The 17,805-nt window shown below is 46.0% G+C and overlaps 1 protein-coding gene across 4 annotated transcripts in view; it reads right to left on the reverse strand.

Moving 5' to 3' along the window:
* The window catches only part of LOC140724815 (nesprin-2-like), a 288,546-nt gene that overhangs the window by 45,843 nt on the left and 224,898 nt on the right, over positions 1–17,805 (reverse strand). For all 4 annotated transcript variants that reach the window (XM_073039455.1, XM_073039456.1, XM_073039454.1 and 1 more), the window contains 4 exons: positions 16,214–16,339; positions 14,364–14,519; positions 13,131–13,289; positions 9,429–9,595 (listed from right to left, as the gene is read on the reverse strand). In XM_073039455.1, the coding sequence (XP_072895556.1) occupies positions 9,429–9,595; positions 13,131–13,289; positions 14,364–14,519; positions 16,214–16,339 (608 nt within the window). The remainder of the gene's footprint in view (positions 1–9,428; positions 9,596–13,130; positions 13,290–14,363; positions 14,520–16,213; positions 16,340–17,805) is intronic.

Below are 17,805 nucleotides of genomic sequence, written 5' to 3' on the forward strand. Positions count from 1 at the left end.
AGCATGGATAGAAGATTTGCTGACTGGCAGCAGGCAAAGAGTGAGAATAGAGGGGACATTTTCTGGTTGGCTGCCGGTGACTAGTAGTGTTCCACAGGGGTCTATGTTGGGACTGCTACTTTTGCGTTATTTGACTATAATTTGGATGACAAAATTGATGGCATTGTGGCCAGGTTTACATACAATACAAGGACAGGTGGAAGGGTAGGTAGTGTTGAGGAAGCAGTGAGGCTGGAAAAAGACAGACAGATTTGGAGAGTGGGCAAAGATGGGCAGATGGAATATAGTGTAGGGAAGTGCATGGTTATGTACTTTGATGGGAGGAATAAATGCCTAGATTATTTTCTAAAGGCGGTGAAAATTCAAAACTCAGAGGTGCCAAGGGACTTCGGAGTCCATGTGCAGGATTCCCCAAAGGTTAACTTACAGGTTGAATCAGTGGTAAGGAAGGCAAATGCAATGTTAGCATTTATTTCGAGAGGAGTAGAAAAACAAACAAGGATGTTGTGCTGAGGCTTTATAAGACATTGGTCAGACCACACTTGGAGTATCGTGAGCAGTTTTGGACCCATTATCTAAGAAAGGGTGTGCTGGCATTGAAGAGGGTCTAGAGGAGGTTCACGAGAATGATTCAGGAATTAAAGGGTGGAAGTCTGGGTTGCGTTGGTTGTCTTTGGGCCTGTAACGTGCTGGAGTTAAGAGGAATGAGGGGGATCTAGTGCAGGTAGGAATGGAAAGATCGCACGTATGAAGGACTAGCTGCAGAGATGGTGCAGAGGACAGGGTTTCAAGTTCTTGGATCACTGGAACCTTTTCTGGGGAAGGGGTGACCGTACAAGAGGGACGGGTTGCACTTGAATTCGAGGGGAACCGATATCCTGGCCGTGAAGTTTGCAGATGCTACTCGGGAGAGTTTAAACCGGTTTTGCAGGGGACTGGGAACCGAAAACCCCAGGTCAGTAAGGGAAGAATTGCACTGGAAGGAAAGTATTGAAAGGCAAAATTGAAATAACGGGTATGATGGGTCGGATAGTTTGAAGTGTGTCTATTTTAATGCTAGGAGTATTATGCGTAAGGGTGATGAACTTAGAGCATGGATCAGTACATGGAACTGCAAAGTTGTAGCCGTTACTGAAACTTGGTTGAGAGAGGGGCAGGAAAGTGTGATTAATTGTATCCAGTTTTCAAAGTTTTAGAAAAGGTAGAGGAAGAGGTAAGGGGGGTGGGGGGGGGGTAGAGTTGAACTACTAATCTAGGACAATATCACAGCCGCACTTGGGGAGACATAACGGAGGGGTCAGACACTGAGTCTGCTTGCGTGGAACTCAGGAATAGGAAGGGTGCAACCACAATCTACAGACCCCCCCCCCCAATAGCCTCTGGGACAGTGAGGAACAGATATGTAATCAGATTAAGGAAATGAGTAAAAATAATAGGGTTGTTGTCATGGGGGATTTCAACTCCCTTAATACAAACTGGGACTTTCTCAGCTCAAGGAGTTCAGATGGGGCAGGATTTTTTAAGTGTGTCCAGGAAGGTTTGTTAAATCAATATGTGGATGGTCCATTGAGAGGAGGGGCCACACTGGACCTGGTGTTGGGTACTGAGCCTGGTCAGGTGACTGACCATTCAGTGGGTGGACAGTGACTGCAACTCTTTAACTTTCAGGCTAGCTATAGGCAAGGATAGGTATGGTTCTTGTGGGACAGTTTTAAATTCCAGTTGAGCAAATTATGAGGGCATTAGGCAGAAACTAAGAAGACTTAATTGGGAACACCTTTTTTCTGGCAAGTCCGCATCAGACACGTGGAGGGTGTTTAAAGATCAATTGCGCAGAATACAGGAAAGGTATGTTCCTGTTAGAAGGAAGGACAGGGATGGAAAGATAAAGGAGCCTTGGACGGCCAGAGAGGTAACACTCACAAAATGCTGGAGGAACTCAGCAGGTCAGGCAGCATCTATGGAAAAGAGTACAGTTGACGTTTTGGGCTGAGTTGATGACTGTACTCTTTTCCATAGAAGTTGCCTGGCCTGCTGAGTTCCTCCAGGATTTTATGTGTGTTGCTTGGATCTGCAGATTTTCTCATGCTTACAGTATGCCCAGAGAGGTGGTGTATTTAGTTAAGAAGAAAAAGGAAAAGTATGTAAAGCTTCGGAATTGAGGATCAAACGGAGCACGTGAGGAGTATAAAGAAGCCAGAAAGGAACTCAAGAAGGGAATTAGGAAAGCCAGGAAGGGCTATGAAAAGTCCTTGACAAGTAGGATTAAAGAGAATCCCTAGGGATTCTGTACATACATCAAGAGTAAAAGAATAACTTGAGAGAGAGTGGGACCATTCAAGGATAAAGTGGGGAACATTTGCTTGGATGCAGAGAATGTGAGTGAGGTACTTAATGAGTACTTTACTTCAATATTTACCAAGGTAAAGGACATGGGAGACCAAAAGATCGGTGCTGAGTGTATAAATACATTAGGGCGTTTAGAGGTTGATGAGGAGGAAGTGCTGGGCCTCCCAATGAATATTAAGGTAGATAGGTCCCCAGGGCCTAATAGGATTTACCCCAGGTTATTCAAAGAGGCAAAAGATGATATTGCTGAGCCCTTGACCAGAGGAGTATCTTTGTGTCCTCTCTAGGCACAGACAAGGTTCTGGAGGACTAGCAAGTGATTCTCTATTGTATCTCTGTTTAAGAATAGATAGATAGATAGATACTTTATTCATCCCCATGGGGAAATTCAACTTTTTTCCAATGTCCCATACACTTGTTGTAGCAAAACTAATTACATACAATACTTAACTCAGTAAAAAATATGATATGCATCTAAATCACTATCTCAAAAAGCATTAATAATAGCTTTTAAAAAGTTCTTAAGTCCTGGCGGTTGAATTGTAAAGCCTAATGGCATTGGGGAGTATTGACCTCTTCATCCTGTCTGAGGAGCATTGCATCGATAGTAACCTGTCGCTGAAACTGCTTCTCTGTCTCTGGATGGTGCTATGTAGAGGATATTCAGAGTTATCCATAATTGACCGTAGCCTACTCAGCGCCCTTCGCTCAGCTACCGATGTTAAACTCTCCAGTACTTTGCCCACGACAGAGCCCGCGCTCTCCACAACTGACCTATAGAACATCTTCAGCATCTCACTACAGACATTGAATGACGCCAACCTTCTTAGGAAGTACAGTCGACTCTGTGCCTTCCTGCACAAGGCATCTGTGTTGGCAGTCCAGTCTAGCTTCTCGTCTAACTGTACTCCCAGATACTTGTAGGTCTTAACCTGCTCCACACATTCTCCATTAATGATCACTGGCTCCATATGAGGCCTAGATCTCCTAAAGTCCACCACCATCTCCTTGGTCTTGGTGATATTGAGACGCAGGTAGTTTGAGTTGCACCATATCAACAAGGGAAAATCCTGAGAACTGTAAACCGGTAAGTCTCATGTCAGTTATAGGGAAATTGCTGGAGAAAATTCTTAGTGATAGGATATATGAGCATCTGGAAAACCATTACTTAATTAGGAAGAGCCAACATGGCAGCTCATGTCTTAACAACTTGTTTGAGTTTTTTGACAAGGTGAAGAGAAAGGTTGATGAGGGTAGGCAGTGGATATTGTGTACAAGGATTTTAGTAAGGTGTTTGACAAAGTCCCTCATGGAAGGCTAATCTAGCAGTTTAAGATGCATGGGATCTCCAGTGAATTGGCTGTTTGGATTCAGAACTGGCTTGCACACAGAAGACAGAGTAGTGATTGAAGGGACTTGTTTGAGCTGGAAGTCTGTAGTTAGTGGAGTTCCGCAGGGATCTGTGCTGGGACCTCTGCTTTTGTGATGTATATAAATGACCTGGATGAAAATGTAGGCTAGTAAGTTTGCAGATGTTGCCAAGATCGGTGGAGTTGTGGACAGAGCAGAAGAATGGCCAAGAATACAGAGCAATATTGATCAATTGCAAATATGATCAGAGATATAGCAGTTGAAGTTTAACCCAGATAAATTTGACCTCGGTAGGGAAAGTGCAAGGCTAGAGTACACTGTTCAGGGCAAGGTCCTTACCAGTGCTGCCGAGCAGAGGATTTAGCTGGATAAACTTGGATTGTTTTCTCTGGAGCATCAGAGCCTGAGGGGAGATCTGATAGAGGTTTACAAGATTATGAGAGGCATAGAAAGAGTGGACAGAGAGTATCTGTTTCCCAGGGTTGCAATGTCTAATACCAGAGGTCATGCATTGAAGGTGAGAGGGGTTAGGTTCAAGGGGGATGTGAGGGGTAAGTTTTTTTACTCAGAGAGTTGTGGATGCCTGGAATGCATTGGCTGGTATGGTGGTAAGTCAGCAACTTTTACGAGATGTTTGGATAGGCATATGGATGTAAGGAGGATAGAGGAATATGGACATGGTGTGGATAGGAGGGATTAGTGCTTGGGTGTTTTTGATTTGCTTTTTTGCTGGCTCGGCACAACACTGTGGGCCGAATGGCCTATACCTGTGCTATACTCTTCTATATTTTCTATGAAACCTATCGGAAATTGAAAGGCCTTGATAGAGTGGATGTGGAGACGTTTCCTGTAGTGGGTGAATCTAGGACCAGAAGGCACAACCTCAGAATAGAGGGACGTCCATTTAGAACAGTGACGAGGAGGAATTTGCTTAGTCAGAGGGTGGTGAATCCGTGGAATTCATTGCCACAGAATGCTGCGGAGGGCAAGTCACTGGCTATATTTACAGTGGAGGTTCAAAGGTTCTTGATTAGTCAGGGCATCAAAAGTTACGGACAGAAGGCAGGAGAATGGGGTTGAGGGGGATAATAAATCAGACGTGATGAGATGGTGCAGCAGACCCAGTGGGCCAAATGGTCTACTTCTGCTCCTATGTCTTATGGTCTAAATGCCTCTTAAATATATAATGACTGTATTTGATTGCACCAGTTTCTTTTGCACATTAGTCGTTTGTCAGTCCTTTAACCTATGATGTCTAGTTCTGGTCTCACCTAACATCAATGGAAAAAGCTTGCTTGCATTCATCCTATCTATACTCCTCATAATTTTGTATACCTCTATTAAATCTTCCCTCATTCTCCTACAATCCAGGGAATAAAGTCCTAACCTGGTTCAACCTTTTCCTAAAACTCAGGACCTCAAGTCCTGACGAGATCCTTGTAAATTTTCTCTGTAAACTTATTTCTAAACATTTAATCCTTGTAAATCTATCCCTCAAATCCCTTTAAACCTCCTTCCTTGCAGCTTACATTCCTCTTGTCTTTGACATTCTTCCCATGGGGAAAAGGTATCTGACTGTCTACCCTATCTCTGCCTCTGATGATGTTATACACCTCTGTCAGGAGTCCCCTCACTCCAGGAGGAACCAGCCCACCTCAGCAGATTGCACAGAAAAACTGCCGACATTTTGAGTGGACACTCTAGGTCACGACTGGGAGAGGGGTGGGAGGATCGAGGAGGAGGTTGGGATCAGATCAGATCCATTTATTTATCATATGTACATCGGAAACATACAGTGAAATGTGTCATATGCATTAACAACTAAGAGACCCAAAGATGCACTGGGGGCAGCCCACATGCCCACAATGTTCATCAGAATGACGCAAACAACAATAATAACAGCAGCAACAAATCTATAAATTTGCCAACAACACAACTATTGTTGGCAGATTTTCAGGTGGTGATGGGGAGGCATACAGGAGAGAGATGGACCAGCTGGTTGAGTGATGTCACAGCAACAACCTTGCACTCAACATCAGTAATACCAAAGAACTGATTGTGGGCTTCAGAAAGGTTAAGACCAGGAAACATACACCAGTCCTCTCAGAAGGATCGGAAGTGGAGAGAGTGAACAATTTCAAACTTCTGGGTGTCAACATCACTGAGGATCTATCCGGGGCCCAACTTATCAATGCAATTACAAAGAAGAACATAATAACACAAGAAATAGGAGCAGGAGTAGGCTACCTGATCCGCTGGGTCTGCTCTGCCATTCAATAAAATCATGGCTGATCTGGCCATGGACTCTTCTTCCCCATAACCCTTAAATCCCCTACTATTCAAAAATCTATCCAACCTTGTCTTAAATATATCTATTGGGGTTGCCTCACTGCTTCATTGGGCAGAGAATTCCCCAGATTCACCACTCCCTGGGAAACGCAGTTCCTCCTCATATCCGTCCTAAATCCACTCCTCTGAATCTTGAGGATATGTCCCCTGGTTCTAGTCTCACCAATCAGTGGAAATAACTTTCCTGCCTCTATCTTATCTCTCCCTTTCATAATTTTATAAGTTTCTATAAGATCTCCTCTCATTCTTCTGAATTCCGGCGAGTACAGTCCTACGGGACTCAATCTCTCCTCATAGTCTAACCCCTCATCTCTGGAATCAGCCTGCTGAACCTCCTCTGCACTGACTCCAAAGCCAGTATACCCTTCCTCAAGTAAGGAGACCAGAACTGCACACAGTACTTCAGATGCAGCCTCACCAGCCCCCTGTACAGCTGCAGCATAACCTCCCTGCTCTTGAATTCAATCCCTTTAGCAATGAAGGCCAACATCCCATCTGCCTTCCTGATAGCCTGCTGCACCTGCAAACCAACCTTTTGTGATTCATGCACAAGCACTCCCAAGTCCCTCTGCACAGCAGCATGCTGTAATGTTTTACCATTTAAATAATAATCTGCTCTTCCATTTTTTCTTCCAAAGTGGATGACCTTGTATTTACCAACACGGTATGCCATCTGCCAGACCCTTGCCCATTCACTTAATCTACCTATACCTCTCTGCAGACTCTCCGTATCTTCTGCACAATTTACTTTTCCACTCAACTTAGTATCATCAGCAAACTTAGATACACTACACTCGGTCCATTCTTCCAAATCGTTAATGTATATCGTGAACTGTTGTGGGCCCAGCACCGACCCCTGCAGCACACCACTCACCACTGATTGCCAACTGGAGAAACACTCATGTATCCCAACTCTCTGCTTTCTATTAGTTAATCAATTCCCTATCCATGCTAAGTTAAGTATTGTATGTTATTAGTTTTGCTACAACAAGTGTATGGGACATTGGGAAAAAAAAGAGTTGAATTTCCCCATGGGGATGAATAAAGTATCTATCTATCTATCTAACACATCATCCTCAACTCTATGCATCCTTATTGTACGGATAAGTCTTTTACGTGGCACCTTATCAAATGCCTTCTGGAATTCCAAGTAAGTAATATCCCTCTGTTTCCCTCTATCCGCCGTGCTCGTTTTATCCCGACATCGGCTATATTTCATTGGGAGTTTGAAGAGATTTAATACGTCCCAAAAGACACTTGTAAATTTCTACAGATGTTCTGTGGAGAGCATTCTAACTGGCCACATCACCGTATGGTATGGGGGTGGTGGGGGCACTGCACATGATCGAAATAAGCTGTTAAAAGTTGTAAACTCAGTCAGCTCCATCATGGGTACCAGCCTTCCCAGCATCCAGGACATCTTCAAGGAGCGACACCTCAAAAAGGCGCCATCCATCATTAAGGATCCCTGTCAGGACATAACCTCTTCTCATTGCTACCATGAGGGAAGTGGTACAGGAGCCTCAATGATTCAGGAATAGGTTCTTCCACTCTGCCATCCAATTTATGAATGGACATTCAACCCATGAACTTCTTTTTCTCTTTTTGCACTACTTATTTAATTTAACTTTATACTATATATATTTACTATAGTTTACAGTTGTTAATATGTATTACACTACACTGCTGCTGCATAACAACAAATTTCACCAGATATGTCAGTGATATTAAACCTGATTCTGATTCTGATATCAAAACAACAGCCAAACAAACCCCTTTCCTCCCTTGCACCCACCCTCCCAGCCACTCACAAGGACAGACTTCCAATCCCAGGGCAGGCTGCCTCTACGTGTGTAACAGGAATTTGCGCGTGTGTAACACAGGCTGTGCATATAATATGGATTGAGTATATAACAGGGACTGCGTGTGAGTAAAAGGATTAGTGTCCCAGCACCGACTGTGGGTAGATTTGCTTCTGCCAGATGTTGAGGTAACACTCCCTCAGCTGTTGCCTCAGGGCAAAGGGTGGGAGACACCCCTCAGGAACACTCCCACCTCGCAGCAATGCATCAGTGAGGCCGCTGGCAAGTGCAACAGATGTCAGCTGTGTAAAGCTGCCTCGACAGGCTTATCCCACAATAGAGGATTACAGGCTGCTGAGTAAACACGCCCCACAGTCCACCAGGCTTTGTGTGAGGCTTCCCTCTCAGACAGCCCTGGTCTGTTCACCAGACCGAGGAGAGGACAGATGGCAGCTTTCAGCCCAGTCCGATCCCTCAGTTAGATCTGCAGCTCACACACAAAGCTAACAGGCGCAAGAAGTTATACGTCACTCACCGTGTAAGAGGGTAAGTCAGTACCATCGACAGTGTGAACCTCCCTCAGTTCCACCTCTTCCCAAAGTACCACACCCACTGTGTGACCCTCCCTCAGTACCACCTCTCCCAAAGCACAGTCCCTCTCACAATGTGACCCTCCCTCAGTACCACCTCTTCCCAAAGTACCACACCCACTGTGTGACCCTCCCTCAGTACCACCTCTTCCCAAAGTACCACACCCACTGTGTGACCCTCCCTCAGTACCACCTCTCCCACAGCATCACCTCTCCCTCAGTTCCACCCCTCCCAGTGTGACCCTCCCTCACTAATGTCCCTTTTTTCAACAAAACTATAAAAGTTTATTTACATCACAAATACACAAGGTACAAACATTCAGTATTTACAACACAGCGAGCACTCTCAAATTAAAATATGGTTACCACCGTCTATTAGATAATCAATCCCCAGGGGGAGGCCATCGCTCCTGGAAGGCCTCCAATGTGCCCATTGCGACCACATGCTCCCTCTCCAAGGACAGCCGGGCATGAATGCATCCTCGGAAAAGGGGCAGGCAGTCAGCCTGGGCAGCACCTTCCATCCACTTTCCACTGCTTCAACTTGTGAACGGCCATCTTTGCCAGGCCCAGCAGCAAGCCCACCAGGAGATCCTCCTCGCGACTCACCCCTTCCGTTCTGGGTGCCCGTATACGAGGAGCGCAGGACTAAAGTGCAGTCAGACCCTCGGCAGCAGCTCTCTGAGAACCTCAAAGAGTGGCTGCAACCTCTCACATTTTGTGTAAGCGTGGCACACTGACTCCTCCCGCCCACAGGTGGGCTGTCAGGGAACCTGCTCAAAAACCTGTTGTACGGTACTGCCCGCTGCAACACCTTCCACCCCAGCTCCCCAATGTACTGGGGAAGGACCCCTACGAAAAGAGACCTCCACTGGGGACCTCCTCTGCTGCCCTCCCACAGTATGACCCTCCCTCAGCACCACCACTCCCACAGTTCACCTGTCGACCTCCTCGTTGTTCCCCTCACCTGGAGTCGATGAGCTGGTTGAGGTGTTCCCACCGAGCCGCGATGCTCTGCAGTTTGTTGTCGACCTCGCTGGCCCGGGCTGGATCACACACCTCCTTCAGCCCCTCTCCCAGCCTCTGCACCATCCGTCTGCTCGTCTGCCATCGTGCAATCTCCGCCGCACAGTCCTGTCACACACATATGGGGACATCATGTCAGCAGGGAGCACACACCCCAGGGGAATGGTGGGGAAGGGGGGTAGGACTGAAATCCTGTGGTTAAACTGCCTGATTCCCCACTCACAAAGGCCCTCTTCACCAGACCCAGACCCAACCTCCATGTTGGTCACTCCACCAGGCCCTCCTCTCCTCCTCTCTCTCCGGCCACTGGCCCCTCTACCTGCAGCCTCCCCCGGTTCCCAACCCACCAGCCCAGCGGCAAGGTCTCACCCCGATTCAGGAATCTACAGTCCTTGGTCTCTCTAGGCTCCCGCAGCTGACTGTGTGAGGGGGTGTTTACCTGATAGCCTGCTTAAACCTCCTTATCCCCGTCTCCACCTCGAGGGAGGTAATCTCTCACATTGCCAAGCGCATTAGCGAAGTAGTACGGGATCCTCACCACGTCACAAGGAGAGCTGCACTCTGAATATAACCCCACAGTTTCTAGACCCCTCCCCCCCACCGTTTTCCTCTCTGCCATCACATTTCTGAACCGTCCGTGAACACTGCCTCTTATTTGCTCTTGTTTGCACGACTTCTTATTGTTGTATATTTCCTATTGTAATTTCTAGTAATTTTTTATGCCTTGCGCTGTACTGTTGTCACAAAACAACATATTTCATGACAACACACACAAAGTGCTGGAGGAACTCAGCAGGCCAGGCAGCATCTACAGAGGGGTATAGACAGTCGACCTTTTGGGCTGGAGACCCTTCATCAGCATTTCACAACATATGTCAGTGAGAATAAACCTGATTCTGATTCTCTGTCTCTGTCCGCCACCTCCTCTGGAGGCAATTCCCCAAGATAGAAGGTGGCTTGCTTCAGTGCAGGCTCTGCAGGTCCAGCTCGTGGGCCCTGCAAACTCTGCCTTGGGTGGGATTTGCTGGGAGGGCGTTTGGGCCGGAATGCATTAGAACACAGGCCTACAGCACAGTATAGGCCCAGGATGTTGTGCCCACATTTTAACCTACTCCAAGATCAATCTAACCCTTCCCTCCCACACAGGCCTCCATTTTTCTTTCATCCATGTGACTATCGAAGTCCCCATGGTTCTTGAACTCAATTCCTCGATTAATAAAGGCCACCGCCTTCTTAACCACCTTAGCAACTTTCATGGCATCTTTGAAGGATGTACAGCTGCGGACCCCAAAATCCTCCTGTTTCTCCATGCTTCTAAGAACTTGCTTTCAAATTTGACCTTCCAAAGTGAATCACTCAACACTCTTCCCGGGTTGAACTCCATCTACCAGTTCTCAACCCAGCTCTGCATCCCGTCAGTGTCCCATTGTAAACCATGACAACCCCCACAGCTCCAGCATCACTTCCGCTGTTTGTCCACCACATACAGGCAGAACATTAGAGCAGTGTTTAGCGTAACGCTACCAGCAACTGGGGTTCAATCCCACCACTGTCGGTACAAAGTCTGTGCATGCGAGTGGGTGTGGGGAGGGAGGCTTGCTGTGTTGTTATTGTTTTGTTGCTTGTTGTGTTCTGCGCTGCTCTGCCAAGCTTTGTGGGAATTTTACCTTTCTCTAAATTAAACAAAAATTAAAAACCTTCTTACAGACTGTGGAGGGAATTGAACCCCAATCATTGATACTGTGAAGTGTTACACTAACCATTGACAGGAAACTGAACTGGTCTAGCCACATAAACACCATGGCTATAAGAGCAGGTCTAAAGCTATGAGTCCTGTGGTGTGTAACTCAACCCCCGACTCCCCAGAGTCTTTCCACCATCTACAAGGCTCAGGTCAGGAATGTAATGGAATACTCGCCACTCGCCTGGGTGAGTGCAGCTCCATCAACACTTAAAAAGCTTTTTAAAAATATATTTTTATTCAATTTTTAAGATAATTACATAGAATGAATAGAATAATAGAGTATAATATCAGCCCTCCCCCTCCTCTTAACCCTTCCCCCCTTAACATCCCTATCTTTAAAAAAAAGGGGGGGAAAAAGAGAAAAAAAGAAGAAAAAAGAAAGAATGCCTGGATATCGGAAGATCCCCACATGCTCCATGGAATTCAAAATGGCTTTAATATATATATTTATTTATTTCCCCAGATGGCTAATAACTTTATCTTCGGAGGGCCTATATATTTAATCCTATCTTTTGTAAATAAGGGTGCCAAATTTTCAGAAATATGTCATCTTCATTTCTCAAATTATAAATAATTTTTTCAATTGGAATGCAGCTAAAAATTTCATTATTTCAACGGTCCATAGTTAAGTATGAATCTGATTTCCAAGTAACTGCAATAGCCTTTTTGGCTACTGCCAATGCAATTTTTATAATTTTTTTCTGATATTTGTTCAATTTAAGTTTCGGTTTTATCCCTTCAATATCACCTAGTAAAAATAATATTGGGTTATGTGGAAGTTGTATTCCAATAATTTGTTCCAATAAAACTCTTAAATTTATCCAAAAAGTTTGAATTTTAAAACAAGACCAAGTAGAGTGTAAAAAAGTACCAATTTCTTGATTACATCGAAAACATTGATCAAATAAATTTGGGTTTAATCTATTTATTTTTTTGTGGTGTAATATATAATTGATGTAAAAAATTGTATTGTACTAATCTAAGTCGGACATTTATTGTATTTGTCATACCGTCAAGGCATAGTCTTGACCAACTTGTTTCATCAATTTTAATATTCAAATCAGTTTCCTATTTTTGTCTTGACTTATGAATTCCTTGTTTAATTGTCTGTTTGTGAATCAAATTATACATACAAGAAGTAAATTTTTTAATATTTCCTTTTTTAATTAAAATTTCTATTTCATTAGGCTTCGGCATTAACATTGTTTAACCCAGTTACACTCAAGAAGCTCGACACCATCCAGTAGGAGGTAGCCCACTTGATTGGTCCCCCTTCCACAAGCATCCAATCCCCCCACCATTGACGGACAGTTACAGCAGTGTGTACCATCTACAAGATGCACTGCAACAACACACCAAAGCTCCTAAGGCAGCACCTTCCAGACCCACGGCCATTACCATCTAGAAGGACGAGAACAACAGATATCTGGGAACTCCACCACTAGGAAATCTCCCTCCAAGTCACTCACCATCCTGACTTGGAAACATATCGCTGTTCCTTTAATGTTGCTGGGTCAAAATCATGGAATTCCCTCCCTAACAAGACTGTGGGTGTACCTACACCTCAGAGAATGCAGCAGTTCAAGAAGGCAGCTCATCACCACCTTCCCAAGAGCAACTAGGGATGGGCAATAAACGCTGGCTTAGCTGGTGATGCCCACATCCCGTAAGTGCATAAATAAACAAGCCATTCCGCTATGTGCCAAACACAGAAAGATGGGACTAGCTCGCTGGGCAACATGGTTGGCATGGACTGATTGTTTCCACACTGTTTGACTGCAGCTGTGGAAAGAGGCGGCTCACCCTGACCTTCTCTTAGGGATGGGCAATAACTGCCAGTCTCTCCAGATGTGGCAGTACCCTGAGGTCAGAACCAATGAGCGATCGCAAATCCCTCACCTTTTGCAGCTTCTCGATCGTCTCCTCGATTCCCGTTCCGGTGCTCTGGGTGGCCTTGTCCACCATCGTCTTCAGCCACGCTCCCAGCTCCTCACTTCTGGTTTTGAACAGATTCCATTGCTCCAGCCCCCGGATAATAACCTGTCCACGTGCGAAGTCCTGCGAGATTGAGGACACAGCCCGTTAGTGGCATTACCGCAAGGTGTCGGAAGGAGCATCAGTCCTGGTCGCCGCTGTCCACTGCTGGGACACAGTGCACTGGACACTGGCGAGCAGTTCTCTCCGACACACGTGCAGGGAGGGTTTGCAGACGGCAGACACTGGAATCTGAAGATACACACAAATCCGAGGGACTCAGCAGGTCGAGCAGCGTCTGCCCATGACCTCACCCCCAAATTTGCCTCCGAATCCCTCCCTCTCTCATGGCCATCTCTCATCTCCACTCTCAGTCCTGATACAGGGTTTCAACCCAAAATGTCAACAATAACTCCGAGTTCCTCCAGCAGATTGTTGTCAACGGAGTCACAGAGCATTACAGCACAGAAATAGGCCCTTCAGCCCATCTATTCCATACTATTCATGTTATGCTGCCGTCCCATTGACCTCCACCCAGAACAAAGCCCTCCGTAACCCTTTCATTCATGTACTTATCCAAATTTCTCTTAAATGTTGAAATCAAACCTGCATCCACCACTTCCACTGGCAGCTCATTCCACACTCTCACCACCCTCTGAGTGAAGAAACTCCACATTAGGTCCCTTAAACAGTTTACCTCTCACACTCAACCCATGACCTCTAAATTCTAATCTGGCCCAACTGAAGTGGAAAAAGCCTACTTGCATCGGTAACCCTCATAATTTTGTATACCTCTAGCAAATCTCTTTCTATTCTCCTACACTCCAGGGAACACAGTCCTAACCTATTCAACCTATCCCTATAACTCAGGTCCTCAAGTCCTGGCAACATCCTTGTAATTTTTTCACTGCACTTTTTCAATCTTATTGTTATCTTTCCTGTAGGTAGGTGACCAGAACTGCACTCAGTACTCCGAATTAGGGCCCACCAACACCTTGTACAACTTCAACATAACATCCCGACTCCTGTGCTCAATACTTTGCGTTACGAAGGCCAATGTGTCAAAGGCTCTCATTACAACTCTCTCCACCTATGACGCCACCTATCCCCGGGCTCCAAGACCCTCCTCCCACCCCTCCACTACCCCATGGAACTCACCTCCAGGTTCAGCTGTTCCCACTGGTTCTCCAGCTGTGTCACCTGCTCCTGGAAGCCGATCGCTGAGCTCAGGACAAGGTGTTTACCAAGGAGGGTCTTCTGGCTGCTCAGCTCATCCAGGCACTTGCCCCAGGCCCCCAGAGTCTGCTTCAGCTCCTGGCAATCGCAACATACGCAGAGTCAGGGAAGGCTCACGGGTGCAGACAACACACAGAAATGTTAATGATACAGGACGGCAGTAAAACGCAATCAGAGATAAGTCCCTGGTGGTGCCCCGTTGCTGAGGTAGGGTTAAAGTTGAAGAACCATTCCCCATTCTGGCTCTCCTCTTACACCTCTGCTCTCAGCACCTGCCCATCACCTCCCTCAGGTTCCCCTCCATCTTCACTTTCTCCTATGGTATGCTCTTCTTTCCTATCGGATTCCTTCTTCTTCAGCCCTTTACCTCTTCCACCTAGCCCCTCGCAGCTTCTTACTGCATCCCCCACCTACCCCCTCACTATCACCTGCCAGCTTGTACTCCTCCTCCCCCCCCCCCCCCACACCACATTCAAATTCTGGCTCCTGTCCCCTTCCTTTCCAGTCTAGATGAGGAGTCTCATCCCAAAAACATTGACTGGTTATTCCCCTCCACAGATGCTGCCTGACCTGCTGAGCTCCTCCAGCACATTGTGTGTGTTGCTCAGGATTGATATATGTTTTTGAAACATAATAATTCATCTTGCACTGTATGTGTGCTGCAAAACCACAAATTTCACGACATAGTTCAGAGATAATAAACCTGATTTTGATTGAAATACTCTAAAGAAACTTCTACAGATGCCCTCTTGAAGGTATCCTGACTGATGCACTCATGATCTGGACTGGCACTCCCACCTCGGGGGAACGTAAGAGGCCGCAGAGAGTATTGGACACAGCACAGCCCTCCCCCGCATCTACAGGCGCTGCTGCCTCAAGGAGGAGGACTCCCACATCAATACGATCACAGACAGAAGTTTCTTCTTTTCCGGCAATGGTACAGCACAAGACACAAAATGATTATAAGTTACAAAAATACATAAATAGAGCTGAAGAGGAATAGTGAGAGGTGTTCATGGACCCTTCAGAAATCTGACGGTGGAGGGGAAGAAGCTGCTCTTCAGGCTCCTGTACCTCCTCCCTGAAGGAAGAAATGAGGAAAGGCCACATTTGAGACGGTGAGGGTCCTTACTGATGAATGCTGGTAATCTGCCAATTTTCCTTAAACTTTTAAGAAATTAGAAGCACTGGCATCTCCACTGGCCAAGGGAAGTTCTGTGTCTGGTGTGTCAACGCTCATTCATGCATGCTGTGTGCCCACACAGTTGCTGGTGAGGATTACACGTTGGCTTTATGGTGCCTTCCCCACCATACACGGCAGCATATTCCACTTCTGTAGTAATGGGGATGTGTAAATGTGTGTATATTGTAGTTAAGGTTGAAACTTCTGTTTGTTTTGTAATATGATTGTAACTACATTGTGGGCTGCACCATTTTCTAATTTGTGTGTTAACTTGGTTGGTAATTAAAGATGGTATGTCCTAGTGTCAAATAAACAGAGCTTGTTGCTCTCAGTGTGGGAGAGAGATTGGAGCTGTCAGCAGTTCACACTGGAGTAATTATGGAGCAATTATGGTGTTTTCTGGTAGATATCTTTTTGTAAATATTGGCAGTTTTCTTTTCACTATTTTTGCAAGTTTGATTTTTGACGCACCTAAAGAACACCCTTGTACTAAAGTGCTAAGTGACTCCAGCCATTTTCCCTTTGGTGGTAACCCGTGTATCTAATAAACACCCACCTCGGACACCCAGCCATCACCCACCACTCTTACCTGTAGCCTACTCTGCTCCCTCTGAAGGTCCTCAATGGATCGAGGCAAAGCCCTCTTCAGATCTCTCCGTATCTCTTGGAACGCAGGCCCCAGAACGGCTATCTCACGGTCACATTTGGTACACACCTGCCCACGACAGCACAGAAGGGTTACAACACCACTGCTCAGGTACTGAGGTCTACTCAGGAGGGTAAGCAAGATCCCGGGGGAAGGGTGGGGGAGAGTGTTGGAGATCTGGGTTGGGACTTACTCCCTCGCCTGATGAGCTCAGGTTTGTGAGTGATAGTCCGCTATAGCATAGTAACAGGCCATTCAGCCCACCTAATCTGTGCCGTTTGGGCAGGGTTTGGTGGCGTTCTGGGAGGCATGTCAGTGGGTGTCAGAGGGATCATGGATCGACACCCTTGCCAAGATACCCTTTGCCATTCAGTGGTACCAGAGGCCAGGGCAAGCATCCAGCAAAGGGGTGAAGAGAGTATTGAGCACACTTGCTTTCATCAGTCAGGGTGCTGAGAATAGGAGTTGGAACGTCATGTTACATCTGATCAAGAGGTATCCGTGATACCAAACTCAGAGTACTACGTGCAGTTCTGGTCACCCAGCTATGGGAAGGGTGTCATCAATAAGACTATTAGGTTATTCCGCCCATTGGGTCTACTCAATACGGCTAATTTACTATCTCTCTCAATCCCACTCACCTGCCTTCTCCCCGTGACCTTTGACACCCTTACTAATACAGCATCAATCAACTTTTGCTTTAAGTACATCCAATGACTTGGCCTCCCCAGCCGTCTGTGGCAATGAATTCCACAGATTCAGCACCCTCTGGCTAAAGATTTTCCTCATCTCTGTTCTAAAGGATATTCCTCTTTTCTGAGGCTGATGACCAGAATTTCCTGGCCTTGCCATCTATTGGAAACATTCTCTCCACATCCTCTCTACCAAGACCTTTCAATATTTGAAAGGTTTCAATGAGATCCCCCCTCATTCTTTTAAACTCCAGTGAGTACAGGCCCAGAACCACCAAACGCTCCTCGCATATTAACCTTCTCATTCCCAGTATCATTCTCATGAACCTCCAGGGACCCTCTCTGACACCAGCACATCTTTTCTTAGCTAAGGGGCCCAAAACTGCTTACATTACTCCGTGTGGTCTGACCAATGCCTTATGGAGCCTTACCATTGCATCCTTTCTCTTATATTGTAGTCCACTTGAACTGAATGCTAACATTGCATTTGCCTTCCTCACCACCGACTCAACCTACAAGTTAACCTTAAGAGAATTCTGCATGAGGACTTCCAAGTCCCTTTGCACCTCTAATTTCAGAATTTTCTCTCCATTTAGGAAATAGTTTACACCCTTATTCCTTCTACCAAAGTGCATGACTATACATTTCCCTACACTATATTCCATCTTTCTCTTCTTTGCCAATTCTCCTAACCTTAGACCTTCTTCAGACTCCCTGCTTCCTCAACACTAACGGCCCCTCCACCTATCTTCATATCATCTGCAAACTTGGCCACAAATCCATCAATTTTGTCACCAAATCATTGACACATAACTTTAAAAGAAGCAGTCCCTACACTGATCC

Source organism: Hemitrygon akajei, chromosome 3, assembly GCF_048418815.1.
Source record: "Hemitrygon akajei chromosome 3, sHemAka1.3, whole genome shotgun sequence".
Lineage (NCBI taxonomy): Eukaryota > Metazoa > Chordata > Chondrichthyes > Myliobatiformes > Dasyatidae > Hemitrygon > Hemitrygon akajei.